The sequence below is a fragment of the Onychostruthus taczanowskii genome, unplaced genomic scaffold (genome assembly GCF_017590055.1).
Source record: "Onychostruthus taczanowskii isolate IOZ18803 unplaced genomic scaffold, ASM1759005v1 scaffold58, whole genome shotgun sequence".
Lineage (NCBI taxonomy): Eukaryota > Metazoa > Chordata > Aves > Passeriformes > Passeridae > Onychostruthus > Onychostruthus taczanowskii.
The window spans coordinates 1,578,618-1,600,867 of NW_024503457.1; the positions used below are offsets into that span (position 1 = coordinate 1,578,618).

General features: G+C 36.9%; 1 protein-coding gene across 1 annotated transcript in view; it reads left to right on the forward strand.

Moving 5' to 3' along the window:
* The window catches only part of MYO16 (myosin XVI), a 278,913-nt gene extending 259,086 nt beyond the window's left edge, over positions 1 to 19,827 (forward strand). The window contains exons 33-35 of the mRNA XM_041418140.1: positions 1,278 to 1,436; positions 4,579 to 4,670; positions 19,594 to 19,827. Coding sequence (XP_041274074.1) covers positions 1,278 to 1,436; positions 4,579 to 4,670; positions 19,594 to 19,827 — 485 coding nt within the window. The remainder of the gene's footprint in view (positions 1 to 1,277; positions 1,437 to 4,578; positions 4,671 to 19,593) is intronic.
* Positions 19,828 to 22,250: the final 2,423 nt, after the last annotated feature.

Sequence of the window (22,250 nt, forward strand, 5' to 3'; positions counted from 1 at the left end):
CAGGCCCTGTCACACTGGAGTGGTGTGGGGATAGCCAGGGGTACAGGTATTGCAGTGGGGACCCTGCTAGTGTCCCCATCCATCTTGTCTTCCAGCTCTGAACGTGTCCCTGGCCCCTGAGCTCCAGAGGGGAGCACCACTTGGGCACAGCAAGGACTTGAGCCTGTTTCTTGTGGAGCACTGGGCTGACAGAGCCAGGCAAGCTCAGGGGCAGCTCCAGGCACTTTGCTGTGGGCTGTTCTGATTCCTGGACCTGCAGTCAGTCAGAGGAAGAAGAAGAAGATAAGGGCTTTGTTTTGCCCTTCTCTTTGAACAAATGCTAAAAAGCTTTGGAACTCCTACAGGATCAGACCTCTTCTTGATGTCTTGAAGAAATTTAACTGAAAAGCTCTGACTTGAAAAGCTGGCACTTGATAGAAAATGACAACTGATGGCTGGAGAGCCCTGAGGCTGGTAAACAATGGCCACAGGGAGGATCTGCTGGGAGGAATATTGCTACTATAGTTTAAACTCAAAAGCCCGTTTGTTTCTTCTGGTAGGTGGTAAAAGAAAAGGAGAAAATCATATTATATCTGTTGCTAGTATAATTTAGTGCAATGATGAAAGGCATTGCAGTGATGGCAGTGCTATGCAAGCTCAGGTGAAATAGAATGTAAAATAGAGACAGTACAAACATTTGGTGAGCTATATCCACTGATTTGTGTGGGAAGAAACAATACAAATGAAATTTTGTAATGCCTTTTACTCCTCTAAACTTTAAAAAGCTTCAAGCAGAGTAGTAACAAAAAAAAAGCAAAAAAAACCAAAAAAAAACAAAAAAAAAAGCCAACAAAACAAAACTAAAAAAAAAAAAACCAACCCAACCAACCAAAAAAAAAAAAAAAAAAAGCCAAATCTCAAAAAAACACTTATTTAAACCTTTCGCTTTTATCACTGGACTTGTGAATTTAGTAATTAATTTAATAAAGTAGCTTGGTCTTTCTGTGTTAGTTTAGTTTTCATTTAATTACATGTGAAATGCACTAGTTAAAAGGAAGCTGACAATCACTTTTTCTGTTTCTGTCAGGTGCTGAAACTAATCTGAACAAAAAAAAAAAAAGCCAAACCTGCAAAAATCACTGATTTAAACCTTTCGCTTTTATCACTGGACTTGTGAATTTAGTAATTAATTTAATAAAGTAGCTTGGTCTTTCTGTGTTAGTTTAGTTTTCATTTAATTACATGTGAAATGCACTAGTTAAAAGGAAGCTGACAATCACTTTTTCTGTTTCTGTCAGGTGCTGAAACTAATCTGAACTTGAGGAGCAGGGAAGATCCAAATACATCAGATCCTGGATCAGAAACGCAGGATAAAAATGCAAATAATCATGGAAGTCAGTCATCTAATCCATTGTCCAGTTCTGTGACTGCTGAAAATGGAAATTCAGTATCAAATGGTAAGTAGTTTTTAATCCCAAAGCTCTTCCAACCTAAAATTGCTGAAGTGTTTCCTTGAATGAGCTTTGTAAGATATAGTCAGGCTGGAATCTTCTGAGTTGTGAAATATCTCTTTCTGAACTGGCTTAACTTTGTATGTGTGAACTGATAAGCCCTCTGCAATAAAAGCTGAATGTGAAGAACATAAAACAGCCTTTGTTAAGGAATTTGTAATTCCTGCAGCTCCAAGTCTATAAACAGCCTAAGGTGTGGAGGATTGAGATTTGAGATTCTGATCCTATAATCAATAAGAATAGGACAGAAAATAGGAAATCAGTATCTCCCTTTACTGTAGGTGCCATACTAGTGAATGAAATATTGTTTATCATTGCAATACAAAATGGTACAAGAGCAGTAACAGAATATGTTTCAAGGTTGTAAAAGCATTAATCCTAAGGAAATAACACTTTTCTGAGATCAGATGTTTAATAGAAGTTGCTTTTTCATTTTGTGTAATGAATATAATTGCTCTTATTTTTTACTTTATTTTTGACAGAAGGAGTAGCACCTTTCTGTATCTCTGTGCTTTAAAACAGTGACTTCACCACAAATCATCCACACTTAGCACTGTTCTTAGTCTGAAAGAAAGAGCTTTTTGCCAAATACACAAAGTAATCAGACAGCCTGAAATAACCTTTTGCATTGCAATGCTGAAAGTTGTGATCATACATCACCCAAAACAGTGCCATATATAATTGCAGCAATAATGTATAGAAAACTTAATTTTGCCCAAAAGAAAAAAATGCCAAATTCAAATTACCTTTGGTAACTTGAGAGAGTAGTTGCAGGAAAACCCAATCCAGATGGTGTCCTTTGTACTCCAGACTGAACCCCTGATTAACTTAGATTCTTGTAATTTTGCCTCTGGCCATGCTAAACTGATGCTTCTAACCTTGGGCTGCATTGAACAAGGTCTTACTCAATGCGTGATATCCTAATATTTACTTAGGTGTACGTAAAGGAAAGCTCTTTGGACGTAATCAACAGCTCCATTTGTCTTTCCAAGCACTACCAAGCCTTTGCTTGCCATGTCTGTGACAACATGCTGTTGCTGTACATGGAAACTTTACATATTTGATAAGGCCAATTATCAAAGTGCTTTTTACAGAAATAAACAGAAAATCAATGATAACCTGATTCTTAGCTCAAGGCTGTCCTGGGAAGTCAATCCTAAAGTGTATTAACATAGTACAAAATCAATATATTTTTCAGAACTTGCTGTTTGGCCTAGGAAAGTATTTTTATTCATTTGTGGTGGTCTAGAATTATGAAAATATTTTACTTTCTACCTTTTATTTGAATTAAATGAATATCACCTACTTTTAGAAGGTACTTTGCATTCAAATTTTGTTAATTTTTTACTACTTTATTTGAGATGGATCCAAACTGGATCCATGTAAATAAATTTTCAGCTCAGAAAATTATTTTTAAAAGGAGGTAGTTTTGCCTTCACAAAAACTGGGATTTTTTTAGAGGGAAATTTATTTCAAGCATTTAATTCAACCAAAAAACATGTGATCTTACAAAAGGAGAGTTTTAGCTGGAGAACAGAGAATTTAATGCAGACAAGAATGCAATAGTGGTACCTGATATATCATATACAAGACTAGCAGTACACTAGAGACCTTGGATGTCACACCTTTCCCCTGTACATACCTAATTTATCATTTCCCATCTTCAAAAAGTGATAAACCTACCTCAAAGCAATACCTAGTTCCAATTACTGAGAGAACAGGGTCAGGTTTCCTTTACAGCAAGCAGTAAAGAACAGAAATACTGGACTCTCTCAGATTTGATTTGGTTCCTCAGCTTCAAACAATGGATTCGCCTTCTTCACTATTTTTGTGTTCAGAGGAAGTCCAGATGGTGTAGAAAAAGATCCATATTTCTGAATTCTTTGCATGAGCTTTATTCAGAAGAACAAAGAAAATTTAAAAACTGTTTTCCCTAGTTACAAAGTTGTGGGAAGGGACTGTTATAAGGGGGAAACTAAAAGGAGGATAGAATGGCTTTAAGGGGTTTTAAGCTTTTTAATTCTCATTCTTCTACTCTGATTTTGATTGGTAATAAATAAATTCAGTTCATTTCCCCACACTGAGTCTGTTTTTCCCATGACAGCAGCCAGTGAGTGATCTCTGCTGTCCTTATCTCGACCCACAAGCCTCTTGTTACATTCTCTCCCCTCTGCCCAGCTGAGGAGGGGAGTGATGGAGCTGCTTGGGTGGGCACTTGGCATCCATCCAGGGTCAACCCACCACAAGCACAGCACTATGAGAGCTGCTATGGGAAAAATGATCTCCAGCTCTGCTAGACCCAGTGGTGTCTGTGATTCTGGTCTGCGAGGTGCTTAATAATGCCCTTTGTGGACTCCCTTTGTTTCTGCTTCTGCCTTTGCTTCCCCTCATCCCACCTTTCAGATCCCCTGTAGTGCTATGTGAATGGTATTACCACTGCTGCAGAAGTGATGGGAAGCACAAGCTGTGAGCCTCACTATAGGATCACTTTGCAGAGGTGTTTGTTTCTCTTCACTACAGAAGGAGATTACCTGGCTGCTTTACACTGGTGTTTGCACAGCTAAATTTTGGACAGCTAATTCCCACATTGAGAGTGCACTATAAGACTTACGAAAAACATGTTTTATACCGAGGGGATAAAGTTTTGAATCCTGGACCTAATATTGACTTCCTGTGTGACACAGAGATATAATTTGACAGCAGAATGCTGCAGGCATTCAAAAAGGTTTTTGTTCCCTTTGCATTGCTTCTGCCATGAAAACAAGCCAGGGGAAGAGGAGCCAGGGATTTGTGCATTACAGGAGAAATCCTTGGCCAATGTATATTTAAAGTGTTATTTGCAGGATTTTTAGTTGCAATTGCTCCTCCTTGTCAACCAGCATGCATACCTATTATACTATCCCTTCATGGTAAAAATTTTTTTTTCTGTTTCAGTAAGCATGGAAATAATAAATATTCAGGAAATATGTGATTTGGGGTTTTTTTGTTGTTTCTTATTTAATAAAACATATCAAGGTCTTTTGAACCTCATTTTGAAATCAACCAGTGCATAAATCTCAGGTTATAATTTAGTATTATTCTGCTTCAGGATTACCAGAGGAAAATGACTTTTCCAGACTGTCTGCCAGTACTACAGCAGGCTCATCGATTCAAAGGCACAGGGAGAGCCACACTAGTCAGGTAAATATTTAACTGATAGTCTGGTAAACCACTAAAAGAGAAAAAGATCATAGTAGGCACATGTTGAAAGCTTTCTCTTGATTCAAATTTGGGTATTGGCATTGAAAAATGCAGACTTCTTTAACAGGTTTGTATTGAGCTAAAGACAATAATGAATTTACTACCAATTTTTTTTTTTTTTCTGGAAAAATAATCATCCTGAAAGGTTTTTATAGTGAGTTCAAAGTTTATGAAACATATTGTTGCTGGTTGTGAGGATGCTATTTCCAGGTGGGAAATATGTCTTTTAACCCCGAGAGGACCAAGATATTATCTCTTTCAAGATACTGATTAATTCATACCAGAAATACTTGCATGAATCTAGTAGAATTAAATGCCTAATTGTATCATACTTTTTTATTTAAAAGCAATGAAGACTTTAAAAATACTCTTCACAATTTTTGTACGAATACCAATAAGTAATAAAATCAAAATATCTATCAGTTAAAACAGCAGCAGGTACTAAGGTAATGTGAAGCTTGCATTGGTTCTCTTAACATTTCTAATGAGTTAACGTAATTTTAAAATTGTGACATAAAACTAATTTTGATATGCATTAAATGAACAAAAAGGGATAAACTTTTTCGTAAGATTTTTTCTTAATTCTTCCTTCAACATTTTGTATCTCATGTGAGCCACTTTACTTTCTAAGTAGCCAATTCTGGCATGAGGGCATTCAAAAATTTTATTATTATATTACTTCACTTAAACAGCATTAGCGTATTCTCCTGTTGTCATTATGTCTTCAGTGCACTTTTCTAAAAGGGTAGGCCCAAGCCATTTTTTTTGAGATGATTGTAAGTCTGCAGTAAATCTAAATATTGTCCAAATAGGAAAAAAGTTGGAGCTAAGAGGACTTTTCTCAACAGAAACCTCTCATTAACCAATTTTACCATTTCCAAACTATTTTACCAGAAGGTAAGAGAAGTGCTTTATTACTTGTTGGCTGTGGGGGACAGCTGACATTTCGTAACAACCAAACACTGGCCCTAGCCAAGTTAAAGGAATGTTTGGCCTTTGACTCCAGCAGGAGCGAGATTCAACCTTCGACATCATACTCAGTGTTAACGTAGCTCTGAAAAATGTTAAGTTTCAACTAGATAAATATGTGAGCAAACTTGTACGAAAGCATTCACCTTTTGGTTTTCTGCCTTACTGTCAGAAGCTTGTAACTAGAGTGCCTATTTTGAGCTGAAAAGTTGTGCCGAGACAGCGCTCAGCGCTGCGCTTATCCCTTGAGTAAGTCCAGCTGGAGCTTCCTGGAACATAGATGGGAACATAGATATTTCCACGTTGCACACTGCACCTCACCATACCTCTCAGACTCTCAAAAATGGACTTTGACCCTATTGTGAAAAAAATGCTTTCTTCTGTCTCCAGAGGAGTATCCTGGATGAGGGTGTTTTCAATTGTCTCTGTTACATTTTTATTACATCAACCAAGTACTTGTTGCCTATGAGAGTGGCCAAAGAGACCCTTCTAGCAAATGAAAAGTCTCTGACACTGCTTCAGTTACAAACCCACACAATGAGAAGCTTTTGTCTTCAAGCACCTCACACCTCTGTTGCTAATCAGCTTACCTGGGTCAAGATGGTCATGTTTAAATTACTACATCAGTACAGTACAAAAAGTTAAATGAACTGGACGTAGAGGAGCCACTGTCCTCTTCTTCAATTCTTTGCAAATGGAAACAACATTTAAATGTTTTATTTTAGAAGCAAGTTGTTAACAATTTACAAATTTGTGCTTTTTATTTTTCCAAAACTACTTGCCAAAACCCGAACAGAATTTCTTTTCAGTATTTTGAAATGACACTTTTCAGTACATTTTCAGATGTTTTGCCAAAGTGTTTCACAAATTTTTAAAATAAATTCCATGCAATGTACTCAGAATTACACGCAAGGACAATCCTTAAATTCAAGCTCAGTAAGAGCTGTGACAAGTTGAGAGAAGAAACCTGTAGTTCTGTGATTTTTTATACAGTTCCTTTAATGAATAAACATCTTCAAAAATGGTGTTGCCAAAAGAAAAAGAGAAAAACGTGGTTTTTTCCCATAAAAAGAAAAAAAAATCTTAAAAAGATCTATACTCACAGGGCTGAGAATTCTTGCTGTGAAAATCATTCTTCAGCATTGCCAAAGCACGGCATATATTTGAAAATGACTGGGTTTAATTACTGTTGACATTTCTTAGCATGCTGCTAGTGACTCTAACAGCATACAAGCTGATTGTAAAAATCTTTGCCAGGCTTCACTGTAGTAACCTTATCACTTAAAATAATTCTTGCACAGCTGTATGAAGTGGGACATATTTTTTCACAGATCTGTGATTGACTAATTGCTCTAAAGGGAAAAATGTAGGTCCTTGGATGTCTTGGCAGACACTGTCACTTCAGCTAAAGGAAACTGGTTCTTCAACTTTCAGGGGCTTCCAACATTTATGGGGTTTTTAAATATCTCCCTGCTGGTTCCTTACTGAAGTGACAGTAAGGGTTAGTTCATCTCATTTGTGTCACAGGATCTCGAGGTGAATATCCATTCCATTAAGCTGAGACTTTGTGGCTGTGGTACCATTTTGTTGTCACATCAGGTGCTAATTACCTGCATCACTGCCTGACATGTCCTGCACACTGCAAATCTACACACTCCAGAGACAATTCTTCAGGTCAGTGTCTGTCAACATGCAGCATATGGATCAATCTTTTAATAAACTTTTTTGAAAGTAGTTACCAAGTGTAAAACATCATCCAGATGATCATCCTAAAATGAAGTCTGCTGAAAAAAAAAAAAAAAAAGAATAAAAGGTTTACTGCTGGCCATAAATGCTTATTTTCTAGGGCAGTGGTTACAAAAAGGGCATTTTTTTCCTGAATGAAAAAGAACAAAAATTGGAAAATTCAAATACTAACAAAATATTTCTCATTGGAATGTTATGCAATAAAATTCTACTTTATTCTTTTAGAAAAAGTGGAGGAGTATTAAGGTTTAATTTTTGTCTCCTTGGGAATGAAAGAACATACATCAAAGGAAATAAGAGTTTTGCATGTCAAAAGAACAACAAACTATGGGAGTTTTAAACTACTACCTTTTCTTCATATTGTTTTGTGTCATTACAGCTATAGATTTCCAAGTGTTTTTTATCAATAGGTTGCAAAATATCACATAAAAACATAAAGAACCTAACATCTGATATAGCACTGTAACTTCTTTATTCTCTGTGAAGATGAAAGCTGAACCATGAATTTGGGGGTGAAATCAGTTATTGAAAATTTCATGTGCTTTCGTTTGTTCAGACAGTAGATGTTCCAGAAACTATTTGCTAGCAGAGCCACACATTTACTATTCCCCAGCCCAGCACACTAGCTTTCCTGTGTTTTGTGCTTTCCTTGTAAACCAAAACATTCTAGTCAAGGAAATATTCAAAATTGAAAACCAAAAATCTACAGTAGAATGGTACTGCACCAAGCAATATCCTAATCTACCCTTACAAGAAAACTTTACTCTTAGCAGCTATGCCTCTAACTCAACTTGTACAAAAATTGTTATAGTAGCCTCTTGGTCCCTAAACATCAGAAAACTAGGATTTTTCCTTTTCCAAGCTTGATTTTAAATTACAGATTTAAAATTATTTAAATAATGATTGTTTCAAATTGCTCCAGTGATTTGTCTAAACACTTTGGCAGTTCCAACTGTGCCTGGATCTGTAGTCTCAAATTCTTATCCCATAATTTCCTTCCAGAGGCAAAAACCTCACCAAAGTGAAAAAGATGGTACTTTCTTCTGGTCATTTTTGTCATAAACTTGCTTAGGTAGGGAATTCTGATATGCCTGAGAGTCATTCCTATTCAGTCACACTCTAGGAAGTGATCCCAAAGCATACTGGCTACTCCACAAATGTTGAAATTTCTTAGCAGGGTCTAAAATCCAAATCTTCCTCTAAAATAAAAAAGCTGCATAAAATATTGTTCCTGTGGTTTTTTTTCTTTTACACACAGTATTTCTCAGTTCCTTAACCAGTCCAGTGGGTTCTCTCCAGACTGTTTTTAGTGATTCCTCTGTTCTCAACAGCTGCTATGAGTGTCTATGTTTAAAAGGGCATAAAGACCATTGAATTATATAAATTTCTTATAATGTCAGCAATGGCAGCAAGATGAAATAGAGTCAATAAAAGCAAGCCTGGACCTCACACAAAAGCTAAGTGGCCTTGTATTTTTTTCACAGATCCAGGACTGTGAGGTTTTTTGGTGGATTGGGTTTGGGTTTTTTTTTTCAATGATATTTTAAAGTTGTTGTTACCATTCACTATGAAGTGGGAAATGGTGTGAGAAAGATATAGTGGAATCAAGAAAAGCCAGCCAGCTAAAAGATTCCTTTTTTTCTTATGTGGGCAGCAAGAAGCAACATGGTCTGTCTGTAAGAGGATGAGATGGAGAACCTGAAGATAATGAACAGATGGGAAGTGAGGGACAGATTCAAGACTAGTGATAATAACTATGTGTGGGGGCCAAGAGTGGGGAGTAAACCAGGCACAGATAATGTATGATTCTAAGAAGTAAGTCTGGAAAAAGGAATAAAATAACAAAGAGAAGGTAAATAATGAAACAGAATAAGGGATTTGGAAAGACAAAATATAGAAGGGCCAGAGAGAAGGAATCAACCTGAAGAAGTAATGATAAAAAAAAACCTAAAATGAATATAAGAACAGGAGGGAAAGAACCAAGAAAAGAGCAGAGTGTGGTACAGTAAAAAGAGAGGGACTAAGAGGAAAAAAGTAGAAAGTCTATGGGATGGTCCAGATATGATATTCAAATCCATGCACATGTCAGTGTGATCTTTTATGTGTGATAAATTAAAAATAATTATAATGATTGCCTACATTTATAGGGTTGCATTCTGTGCAAGTTAGGTCTTAACTATAGTCTCCTAATGATTTAGTTGTCCCAGAAGAAAGGTATAAAATTTTCTGTTGATAGATGCAAAGCCTCTGTCCAGTTTAGCTTTGAATGGCTGGATATTTGCTTGTTTGTAATCAGATGATGTCACATGCGCTCAATCCTATGGAAAGAACAAGAACACAAATAAACAAGCAGCTTGCCATCCTGGTATGTTAAGTAATATCAGACATATGACATACCCTGGTGTAGGATTTTGATTACCCACTTCTGAAATATGTTTTATCTGCCATGTGCTCAAAGAGGTGAGATAAAAAATCATGGTTATTTTTTTCACATATGGTTATATTAGAAAATTCACAGACTTATCTCTTCTATTTTGTTTAAAGCCCATGGTGCAGATTGGCAGATTGCAGTAATATAGGAGCCAACATCTGACAATGTTAAATTGGAAGTGTCTTTTCATATTCGTGAAGTATGTATTTATTGTTTCATTGCAGCTTAAGCCATAGCTCTTCTTTCATGAAATCTCATTGCTTTCAGCAGTCTCTTCCCTCAGAAAGAGCTGCATATTCATTATGGTTTCAAGGGTCTTCTTTGTTCCTTGATTTAATATTTTTTGCCAATCACTTCTTTTGTTGGCTGTTCAAAGTTTAAAAAAATGAATAGTTAAGAAGGTGTTGCAATGTGTTGCTACCTTTTGTCACAGCTCTAAACACTGGGCTCTGACATTCATTTTTGTTGTCCATCATGTTTGCCCATTAGCTGGAAGTAATCTTTAATCATCTTTGAAGCAAAAAGTGGCAATCAAACAGGTCTGGTGTAATAAAAAAAAACACTAACACCTTTGTAAACATGTAACATCCAAGAAAAGACATGAATATGCTTATCATTGATCTGAGTCACTATACCCCCTGCCCTCTGTTTCCTTCATTGCTTTGACAGTAGCACAAAGAATATTCTTTGTAATGTCACACTCAGCAATGAAAATCAGGTCCTATAACATATTGTGGTTTTATTTTTAGAAGACTTACAGACAAAAGCCTTATAGATCAAATGGTATGAGGTAATGCATAGTGTAAATTCATCAGTAAATACACTACCTTGTGTTTATGTGGAAGGGCTCTTGGAGGGCTGATGCCCCTCTGCTAAGCTGGTATATCCTGATCTGACGCTGTGACCACCACAGGCGAGAGCACAGATCCTCCTCTGTGAACCAGTGGATGTCACAGCCAGTTCCCTACACACTCCAGGCCCCTTTTCTTCTCCAGTGTTTCATCCTCACTGCATTTGCCCCTGGTAAATGAGATTGTAGAAGACAAGGGAACAAAACCTCCTGAGTGTCCCCATGCCCTCCCTAAGCTCTGCTGTTTGGCTAAAGGGTGTAATTATCCCTCTTGGGCTGCCACCATGGCCAGTGGCTCACCCTAAAAGGCTGCTTCCAACCTGAGCTCAAGGGGAGTGTTATCCACCACCCCACTGTGGAGAGTGACTGCACTTTGCACTTAGAAGTGCTGGATGTGAGAGGGAATTAATTGGTTCCTCTGCCCTTCATTCTCTAGCTGTCACACACTGCTGCATGCAGATAGCAGAGATTTCAATTGCTAACTGACCATAAATTAAATGATGTTTTCTTCTGACATTGTTTGACCGTAAGTACAGTGTTTTTATACAACAAAGGATGATACCCAACTGCAGCAAATATGGGCTGATGGTTTTTGTAATTACTTTAAAAGCATTGTGGCAAACATAGTCTCTAGTCAAAATATATCCATTAATGTTATAAAAAAACAGAGATCAATTAAGTAGCAACATGAGTTTGTTTGTCAGATATTTTTCGTTAGATTAGGTGCAAAGCAGTGTTAGTTAGCATTGTTAGGTGAGCTGTTCCAAAAACCTCTGTAATAAATGATTTGTTTTCAGAACTCATCTTGAAAAAGACAGTTTCTGTCTGAACATTATCTTTTTCTCAAGCATCAGAGGAAGTTAGGAGGATGTCTTGAAGGTTTTAGAGAGCATTGCAATTTGTTTATCTGGAGATAAATATTACCGTAGAGAGAAAAAAAAAATTCAATATTTATTGATGGTTGATGTTTTAGTCACTCTTGGAATGTGTTACCTTTTCGTTGACATCAGAAATCTAGAGCTGAAAAGCACTCAACCAAAAAAAAACAAAAAAAAAAAAAATTGAAAGCCACAAGATCTAAATAAAGTACACTCCTGTTTTGAATGTATAGACTTGTCCAACTCTGCTCTCAGCTATTGAACATTGCATATCTTGTACTAATATTTTCTACCAGATTGCAAATTACAGTTGTACTCAAGATTGTTGTGCTAATTTTTTTCCACAAAGATATATTGTCTTTGTTTGATTGCTGAGATACTTCCAGTCTGTATAGAAGATAGCTAAAAAATTCATTGGAAACACTGTGATATAGTTATTGATATATTTAAATAATATTGATATAACTGCTTCATTAAAAGATACAAGGTTATGGAAGACAGGTCCTGTTTTGTGGCTAAAATCTATTATTTCAAAAAATAATAATAATAATAAAAAAGTCACCCCAAACCAAACAACCACCTCCCTCCTCCTCAAATAAAATGAAAACAAAACCACAAACCAAATAAAGAAATAAAACAAGAACAAACAAAAAACAAATCAAAACAAACAAAAAACCCTGCAGGAAACCACAATATTTCTGATGGTAGAAAATCAGACAACTTCCTCCCAAAATAGAATTGCAGTTAGATGATGAATGTAAAATACCCTGCCTGAGGCACAATATAGGGGTGTGTAGCCCAAGATTCTCTTTCTAATAAAAACAAGAAGCCTCTGCTACCCAGAGTAAAGTCAAAGGTAGGAGATGTCCCTTTTGCAAGTGTGATCTCTCAGTTTTCAGCGGTCTGTGAGGAAGGGTTTCCAGAGGCACAGTTCATTTAGTAGATCATTATCCTTAGTATATTTTTCTTTCATTAATTCTTCAGGAAAATCCTATCAGAAAGTGAAACTAAGGCAAACAGTGGAATTAATTTTTTAAGGTTGACATTTGAGAGCTTTCTAAGTGCCATGTGATAGCAGAGGACTGGACTGGGCAGTCAAAGATTCCTGTGTCTGCATGATCTCTGACACGAGACTATCCCACTTCCAGCATCATTCCACAGCTGATGTTTGGAAGAAAATTGAATCTTTCCCTTGAAAAAAATATCCAACAGATAGCCATAAATTTCCTGAGAAGAGAAAACATTTCTGCCTGAATCATGTGGCAATACATTTTTGTTAAAAAATGTTGTGCCTTTTAAATTTTAAGTACAAAATTACTTTTAAGATTATCCCAAATTTTTATAGGTCAGCCCGGTAATTACTTCCTTTGGTATGTCATCTATATAGGAACATTTCACCTAAAAGAAGTTTATTCTTTTGATTTAATTATAATTTTTAACTGAGAGAGAAATAAGTATTTTCTTGTTTAGAAAAAAAGCAAATGCATTGCATTTTCAGTTATGGATCTCACTAATGTTTTGCTGGCATACTTCCTCCAGAGGAATTCTAGATTTGCACCAGACAGAGTACCTGTCTTTGCCATTTTCTCCTTTCCAATGAACCCATTTGACATCCATTTGGAGCTTTATTTTTTGGATATTGTAAAGCTGCTCCAACACAAAGAAAAATTATCAGCAGTTTAAAAGAACAATTAACTAAAATCACTTTATGTTTGCATATCACATATCAAGTTATTACATTCAGCTATTGCAAAAAAAAATGCCTGTCCCAGCACTCACATGACGATCACATGAATCAGTTTGGATCCCAGGGTTATGTTTCTATTTGAGGATTTTAATTGGAATATTGAAGCATGTAAGATCATTTATCTTAGCTGCTCTCTGCTCCATGCTGGGGTCAGTCACGATCAATGTAGGTTTCCCAATCAAACACAAATTTACAGATTGATTTCATTGATGTTGAACACTTGCCTAAGCTTCTTAACACACTTACTGTGTGCTTTCCCCTTATATATTTAAATTAATATTTTATTGGTAAATAACATGTAGACTATCAAATTTTTAATTTTTCTTGATTCAGTAGTTTGTGGGAAAGCAATCCTTTCCTGTTTTCTGCTCTTTTTTTAACACAAAAAACCCCCCAAACATATCTGTTGGTACCTGAAGGGTTAGGATTTTTGGAGAGGTTGCAGTGTGCCTGTTCTGTAGTTTGGAAATAAAGTGACATGCATGTTTGGAAAGAGTCAGTGTAGGGGCTTGGCTGATTTTAAAAAATAAATAAAGCCATTAAAATTAGTTAGAAACATTTTTGTAAGAATTGCATACAAGTTGAATCAAAATATGTTGCTCTTGCTAATAATTGCATGCAGTAAGAATTATTTTCTGAATTACTGAATGAAATGGTCTCTAATTTTGAAACAAGAGGTCCTTAACATTACTGTCTTTAAAACTGGGGATCCACAGAAGATCCACTGAGGTCTGTGAACTGCTTTTGAGGGCTGTAATAAGGTTAACTTTGAGTCACTTAATGGCTGAAATTTATTTGGCTTTCATATTTAGGCAGCCTACAAACTGAAAGAGATTGTAAACGGGTTTTGTCAAGGCAGTTTCATTTCTAAATTAATTATGATATTCATCATCAACATTATACATTTATCACATAAGTCACTTTAGATCCTGATAAAAGTTTCGAAAGGTAAAATCATTGCTCTCCTGGACTCAGTCTTCCCACGGATTCCGTGATGGGACCTCAGTTTCACTAATGGGAGAGAAAAATTAATGATGTAATAATTAACTGTGAACATTTACTCACAGTTACTTTAAAGCACCAACACTGATAAATCTATTGAAGAAAACAACCGACATTATTTCTTCAAGTAAAAACTATGAACCAGCCACAAAATGCAGCTGTCTCAGGACAGCCACAAAATGCAAATGTCTCACAGATTTATATGCTTTGCAGGTCCTTACATTGCTTGGTGATTTTCTGTTGTGCTTATATGTCTATAAGCAAGAACCTTACTAGAACTTAAAGAAGCAACAGGTTTTAGTTGGTAGTTTAGTAATAAAGCATGAAGTGCTACATTTTTTGCAAAGAAAAATTATTTGTATGTTTTAGATAATATGTAATTATCATATGTAATTAAATACTTCATTTCTGGTGCATATTAGTAAAAACAATGCACTCACAAATGAAAAAAATACTGGAGTGGTATACACATATTTTTTAAAAGGCAAACCCTACATTTCATCTGTGATGGAGCAAACTGAGGTGAAATACTGAAAAGAATTTACCAATAATAAATCTCTGTTTGTCAGACTGTGTAATGAGCCCTTTATTCATAGGTGGATGATTAAGACCCTGTTGCATTTGACACACAAACAGAGAATGTAAGTTCTTTCCTTCTGAGTGTTACAAGACATCCTCTGTAAAGTTCTAGTGTTTGATCTTTTAATGCAGAATGAATTTCTCAAAATTCTCGAGCTAAATCTCTAAATAACTCAAAGTTAATTTTAAATGTGCCAGTTAATCACTTTATCTGGCATACTTTTTTTGTCACAAATTATTTAAAATATGAAACCTTTTACTTTCTGTAATTAAAAACTTGCTGAATTTTTAACTTGCATATGAATTAGACTGTAATTAAAATAATTTATTGACTTTCCTTATAGCAACTCATCTTGATTCTAGGACAAAGTTGAAATCCAGTATGTCTTCTTTAGGCTGCTAAGTGAAATCTAGACAGATTTACAAGCCTAAATTCAAAAGGCAGTTCAGAGCCTCATTCTCCAATGACTATGCAATACTCAAATGTGTATAGGCAAAATTGTGCTCTAAGGCTTTCATTACTGCCAGCATATAACCAAAGTTCTCTCTCTCCAGTGGCTTTTTGTGCATTAGAGCCACAAGGGACTCTCTCTGAAGGATTTACTTTAGCACACTAATCTGACTGCACAAAGCACGGGAGACAGAGTCCCCCCCTTGTAGGTTCAATGTCCTCTCATCATGTGCAAACTTGGTCTCTTCCTTAACCTGAAAGAACTGTGGTGGGTTGACCCTGGCTGAACACCAAGTGCCCACTGAGCTGCTCTGTCACTCCTCCCTGCAACAGGACAGCGGGAAAAACAAGACGGAAATGATTCATGGGTTAAGATACATGCAGTTTACTAAAGCAAAAGTGAAGGTTGTGCATGTGTAAGCAGCAAAGGGAAAAGAAAACAAAAAGTTTTTATTCTCTACTTCTGTTCAGCAAGCAGTGTCTGGCCACTTCCTGAGAAGCAGGGCTTCAGCATGAGTGGAGGTTGTTCTGGAAGGCAAACTATGTAAATAATTAATGTCCCCCCTTCCCCATCCTTTTTCTTATAGATGTGCAGGTCTCATATGGTATGGAATATCCCTTTGGTCATTTTGGGTAGGCTAGCCTAGTTGTGTTCCCTCCCAAAATGTTGCCCACCCCCAGACTACTGGTCAGGTGGGAATGTTGGAGAGACAGCGCTGAGGCTGTGCCAGCGCTGCTCAGCAGCAGCCAAAACACTGCAGTGCTATCAGCTCTTTTCTAGCTCCCAATGCAAAGAGGAAAATTATTTTCATCTCAGCTAGGACTGACACAGAGAAGCTGAATCCATATCTTCTAATTTTCCAATATGCTCTAACTTCTAGAGAATGATGAAAGTCCTCCCATACATCTTGTGATGGAACTGAGTCATTGGTGTTCTGTCACCAACCAAAATCCCTGATGCCAGTAAGAGAGAATTTGATTTTACAGCCTGGGAGTTCGGGCTGTGAAGCAGAAAGAATGAATCCTCTAAGCTCTTCCCTGGGCTGCTCATTACAAATTTATTTTGTCCATCTTGCCATATTTTGCAGTGGAAAATACGGATCTGGTTTAATTCCTTCAATCCATTGCCATTTCCAGTTAATAGCTGTGGTAACTCCACAGAAAAGTTCTTCTTTTGTGTGTGACTTTGGGACTTCAGCTTTTCTTGTTTGCTCATAAAGAACTCTGGATACTAAACACAGGGATGATGTTTCCCCCGAATAGCAGAGCTGTTAAATGCCAGTGTATGTTTTGTGGGTCTAACCCACATGCTGTGTTTACCATGTCTGACTGACCATTGACTTTCAGTACGAAAATCCTCGTCTGCAGTTCTTGTTGCTGATACAGGTGGTGGAAGTTGTTTGTTTAGTGTCCATTAAAAAGATCCAGAGTCTTAAAGTAATTAATTCCTACACACATCATTCACCCTTCACAAAATACCTGATCAGGATATGGAATAATAATGAAGAAACATAGCTTACTGTTTTACGTTGTGTTTCATGTAAAATTATTCAGCCAACCTTTTCTATAATGAATATGTATAATAGATATTTAGCTCATCACAGGTCTAATCATAAATGGAAAAGAGAAAAGATATCATGTTATTCAAATAGATCTAATTAAATTAATTGGTTCATTTAGAGCTCTGCCATTTCTTATGCATTTCCCTCCATTTCGACTGCAGTTTCATCTCATGTCCTTCATCCAGGCTGTTTTCCAGTTTATTTACCAGATCAGATTCACAGTGAATAAATGTTTGAGATATTTTTCTATCTTTGTCTTAGAAAATGAGATAAAATATGTACAATTATTTGTGAACTGGACCAACTTTTTTTCCACGATGCACTGGAAAATGAGCTCTAACTGATAACCTAATATTATTTTACAGCTTGCATAAGCAGGGCCAGTATAATAAAGGTTCTTCAATGCTTATAAACTATAAACAGGACACATTTGTCAATTCCATGCCCAGGCAAAATGTACTTACTTCTCACCTGCACCTATGTGCCTTTATGTTCCTTGGAATGGCACTAACACTGTCTCTTTCCTGTCCATCTCTCAATGTTAAAATTCTTCCAGACTTCATTAGTAATGCTATCAAACTTTTGCCACCAGAGCACATCCAATTACACGGTTTCAAAATATCTATTTTTTTATAACTATATTCGTCCTCCAGTGTTGAGGCATGTCTTTGATTAATTATCTCTGACACTCTTTCATGTGAAACTCTTGCAATGACAGTCTAACAAAGCTTGGATTTTGTGTGTTCCAGCACCTCTCTGAGAAATATGCCTAGTGCAGATCCATGAAATGTCTAAAATTTAGGGACAAATAAGGTGTCCAAATTGAGAAAATTGTATCCCAATCTATGTGTATTCTAAAATGGATTATGCTCATAATTTAAACCCACAAAAAACTACGGGAAATGGCCAGGACTGGGTAAGCTGTGGTGACTCACAAACTACCCAACTGTTCTGTAGGATAAAGCCACCTGACCTGTCTTTCTTGATAAGTTGTTTCAAAGTGCAAATTTTTGTCTTCTAATCTTCTATAAACCACTGAAAAAAAGGTAGTTTGTTTTGTCTGATGTCCCTCTAGCAATAGATGTGAAACATTTCATTTTTTTCTGAGTTGCTGAGATGCCCTGTTGCATTTTGTATAAATATAAAAGCAAAGAGGTTTTTACTTTTATAGTGATATGCAATTGAGATACACTTTAATTAAGTCTTTCAAACATTTTCATTTTTTCTTATTTTTTTAAAAAAAAATCAGAACTTTAAACTGTTTTTTATTGTACCTGTTATTAAGACATATTATATGTTAATGACTTTCTCTTTGAAGTATCAACCAATCAGAAATTAAGCAAATTCCCTGTGCATATTCAGGCACATCCATGTAAGAACTCATTCCTTTTCTGACACCACGTGCATGTGAAAGGTCTGAATTGCACAGGACACATTTGAAATAGCAGTGTAAACTCTGTACCCAGCCACTTGCTATTCCATGAGGGAAGAGCAGGAGCCACAGGAATAGCCCACAGGTAGTTCTTCTGCCCCAGGAACCCCACTGTCTATCAGTGACAAAAATGCCCTTTGTGTCACTCAGCTTTCCTTGCAACTGGAACTAATTATGTGTGGGGTGTCTCATGAGCACTGCACATTGTTTCCTTTTTCAGAACTAACATGCAGTCGTCCCTCATTATGACAAGTAGAAATGCAGCCTTAGTGTGAGGCCATTGTGTGAGGTGAAATGTGGACATTTTGGTCGTGCCATAGGTGCCTCTTACAGGTGCTCCTGTGGGGTTCTTAAGAAAGAAGGTAACAGGGTAAGGATTGTGGACTATTAGATGTTATGATGGGATTGTTTCATATTTTCTAGTTAAGCCTCTCCTGCTACTGAATGCTCCCAAGCCAATAAATCTCAATCCTTGCTCTAGGGGCTGCTGTACTGCTTAGGTGGCAAGTCTTAAAGGATGGTGAGATGGACTTCATTGCTTCCTGGACTTGTGCTGCCATGAGGGCTTCAAACTGACTTGAACAAAATAAATAACCACTGCAACAGAAAATTAAATGGAAGGGAACAGTTTCTTCTAAGTGGATTATGAATTGAGTACAGAACTGTGACTACTTCAGAATGTATTTCTAAGTAGATTCAGGACAACTGAAATTACAGTTAAAGTTGTTCATGTATACTCTGGAGGAAGACAGGGACTGGCCTCTGGTGCTGAGGATAACTTGTCTCTGACAACTAGCTTTACTGATTCTAATATGCGACAAAGGTTATGTTTTCTTGGTTATGGCTATTTGGGTGTTTACATTTAGAAGAAAAACCTTGCTACTCCTGCAGCAGCTGTAGGCAGTCTGCTTTGTGTGTTTTAGAGAATTGTGTTTGTGTAACCTTTGATGATATAGGGTTTTTTCTGTTGGTTTCATTTTTGGCAATTGCTTCATACAACTTCAGACATTGTGACTTCAGACTCTGTGACTTTCAGCCATGAGACTGCAATAAGGCAATTCTAAATCACTAATGTTCTTTATTTTCAGTGTAAAGAGTTTAAAACCTTTTTGGAGGACAAGTTTGCTTCAAATTATTCACAGGCTTACTTGATCTTGTTTTCTTTATCCAATTTTATTATTATTGTTACTGTTGCTATTATTATTTCTTCTCACAGGTTATTCATCAGCTTAGACTTTCTGAAAATGAGAGTGTGGCTCTACAAGAGCTTCTAGATTGGAGGAGAAAGCTGTGTGAAGAGAGAGAAGACTGGCAGCAAATATTGCACAATACTGAGCAAAGAATCTCAGCCCCACCTCCACCCCCTTGTAAGAAGCCGACGCTGCTGAAGAAGGTAGAAGATACCTCCTGCAACAGACTCTCTTCGGGCATATGGGACACCACCATATGATTCAGACGTGTGTTTGCAGACTGTTAGGAATGGAACCACCTAATGACTTCAATCTGCACAATCAGCAAGTTCCCTTCCCTTCACAAAATGTGCAGGGATTTTTTACAAGCACTAATTCAATAGCACAGGATGGAGGAGTTGTTTAGATCTGTCGTGTGTGTGTGTACATGCGTGTGTTTGTTCTTTTCATATATACACATGTATACATATATGTGTGCACCAGCAAGTATATATATGTATGCATGTGTGTATATATATATGGAGACAAACTGCACTATATGTACTTACTTTAAAAGTACAAAACAGTCACTTAGAGTTCTCCCATGGACAATGAAGAAATATGTTAAGCAAATGATGATGGGGAGAAGTGACTGACAGACATTTTGGAGAGATCAGGAAAGTCTGTGTGCACACTGTACAGCTGTTTTATACAGTACACAAATATGTTTCTTGTTCCCTAATGAATGGATTTATTATCTTACACGTATACATATATATATATATATTTCTTTGTAGATGTCTGTGTTCCATGGAGATTATTTACATGTTTATTTCTGGTGTTTTATAACTTCATGCAATTGGTGCTGTCGTTCTTTCTTCAAAATACAGGTAATAAATTCAGTACTTGCATTTTTCTTCTATAGATCATCTTTAACAACATACCAAACAGTTTCAACACTGTGTTATTTTTTTCAGAACTGGCAATATCCTTTCTAAAATCCAATCCTGAAATTCTTGCAAAGCTCCTATGTGCAGGAGTGATTTGGTGCTGTTCACAGTCATGAATTAGAGACCATTACTTCGTTTTGACGGACCTGCATTTCTGAGTGTGTGAACTGTGAATTTGAAATTACATCTCAAATCTTATTTCATTCTGGGTTATGTAAAATAATGAGGCATTCATTTAGATTATAAGTGTGGTTTGAAATTCATAACTGATTATGCATAAGGTCAGGTGTCAGTGGAAAGATACATAATGGTAATGAGGTATGAAAATAGGTCTGTGATTTACTGTTTCAGGCCAGAAGGCTTTGCAGAGATGGGTATATCAAAGTATTATGTCCTTATTATGGTAGCACAGTGATGCATTTATACCTCAAATTTCATGTAATGAAATGGTTTCAGAAATTGCAGCATTCTAGTTAGTGTAGATGAGTTCTGAGCAGTAATGTTAATTTATGAAAAACATGCTGCTGGGAACTTGTTAGTTATTGCCCAGCAGTCTTTGAAATGCTGCTTTGCCACTAAAAGGTGTAATTTATATATATTTAAAGGTACTTTTCTGGGGTTATTTATTTTAAGTTCTTGGAGTATGTAGAGCCAGTGTGGGACCCTTTTCTTGGTTGTTTGTCCTACTCCTATTCAGATGCAGGGAAAAATGTTACCTGTTACCAGTTATCCAGTGCAAGTTGATATAAAACAAATGTTTTCAAATATGAGCTAGGTCTAAAATGGTGTGCTCACACTTGGTTGGAAGTTATTGGAAAAGGAAAAAATCCATAGATGTGTAGGTTTTTCCATCATGTTTGACAGATATTTCAATCAGGCTGAACAGCAAAAGCAACCACATACTTGTTTGATTGTTTATACAGGGAAGCTGCAAAACTCAAATTGTTCCCTTAAGTATCATCAAGCTGTAGGCAGAATTAAGCAGCTTCTCTTGCTGGAGATTAAAATAGACATTTTGAGTGAACAAGGAAGGGGAGACACTAAGTTAGCTCAGAATTATACCTTGTTACCATTGTTAGCTTCACAGAAGTCCTCCGTGTAAGATTGTCCATTTCTATTTCATGGAGAATGAGGAACTCTAGACTCCAAATCTTACCTCTGACTGATGTAAACAGCCACAGGCAATGACTTTATCCAGGAGGGGCAGGTAACCCCTGTGAGTGAGGTTATGCAGAAAATAACTCTCACCTGCTAGACAATAATGTCAGAATGAGGCTGTGCCTGGAAGAACCGAGGTTTCTGGTTTTTGCTCAGATAACCAGGGACACACGGAGATCCCTCTGTGATTGCAAGATGCGACAGCTCCAGAATTGGACTCAGAAGAGCTAATTAACCTGACCTTGCAGCTATTTTGCTTCCAGCATGCAGGTTGTTATCCTACATGGCACAGCATCCCTATCCATAGTCACAACAACATCTACCCAGGCAGCCTAGCAGTGCTGAGCACCTCAGTGCACTGAGATGTGCAGACATGCCCTGAGGCTTATCGCTCCCCAAATGGGCCTGGCAAGCAGCCCTGCTATAAACTCTATCATATTGCTAACCCTAATGCTCTCTAGCTGGCTCAGCCACTGGTAGCAATCAATCCACAGCAGCCTGGAAGTTTAAGACAAGCTGTAAAAACTGACTGAGAAGCCAGTTTAGATCATGCCAAAATCCTTGCTGCTGCAGCGAGCTTGCTCCCAGTGACTGAG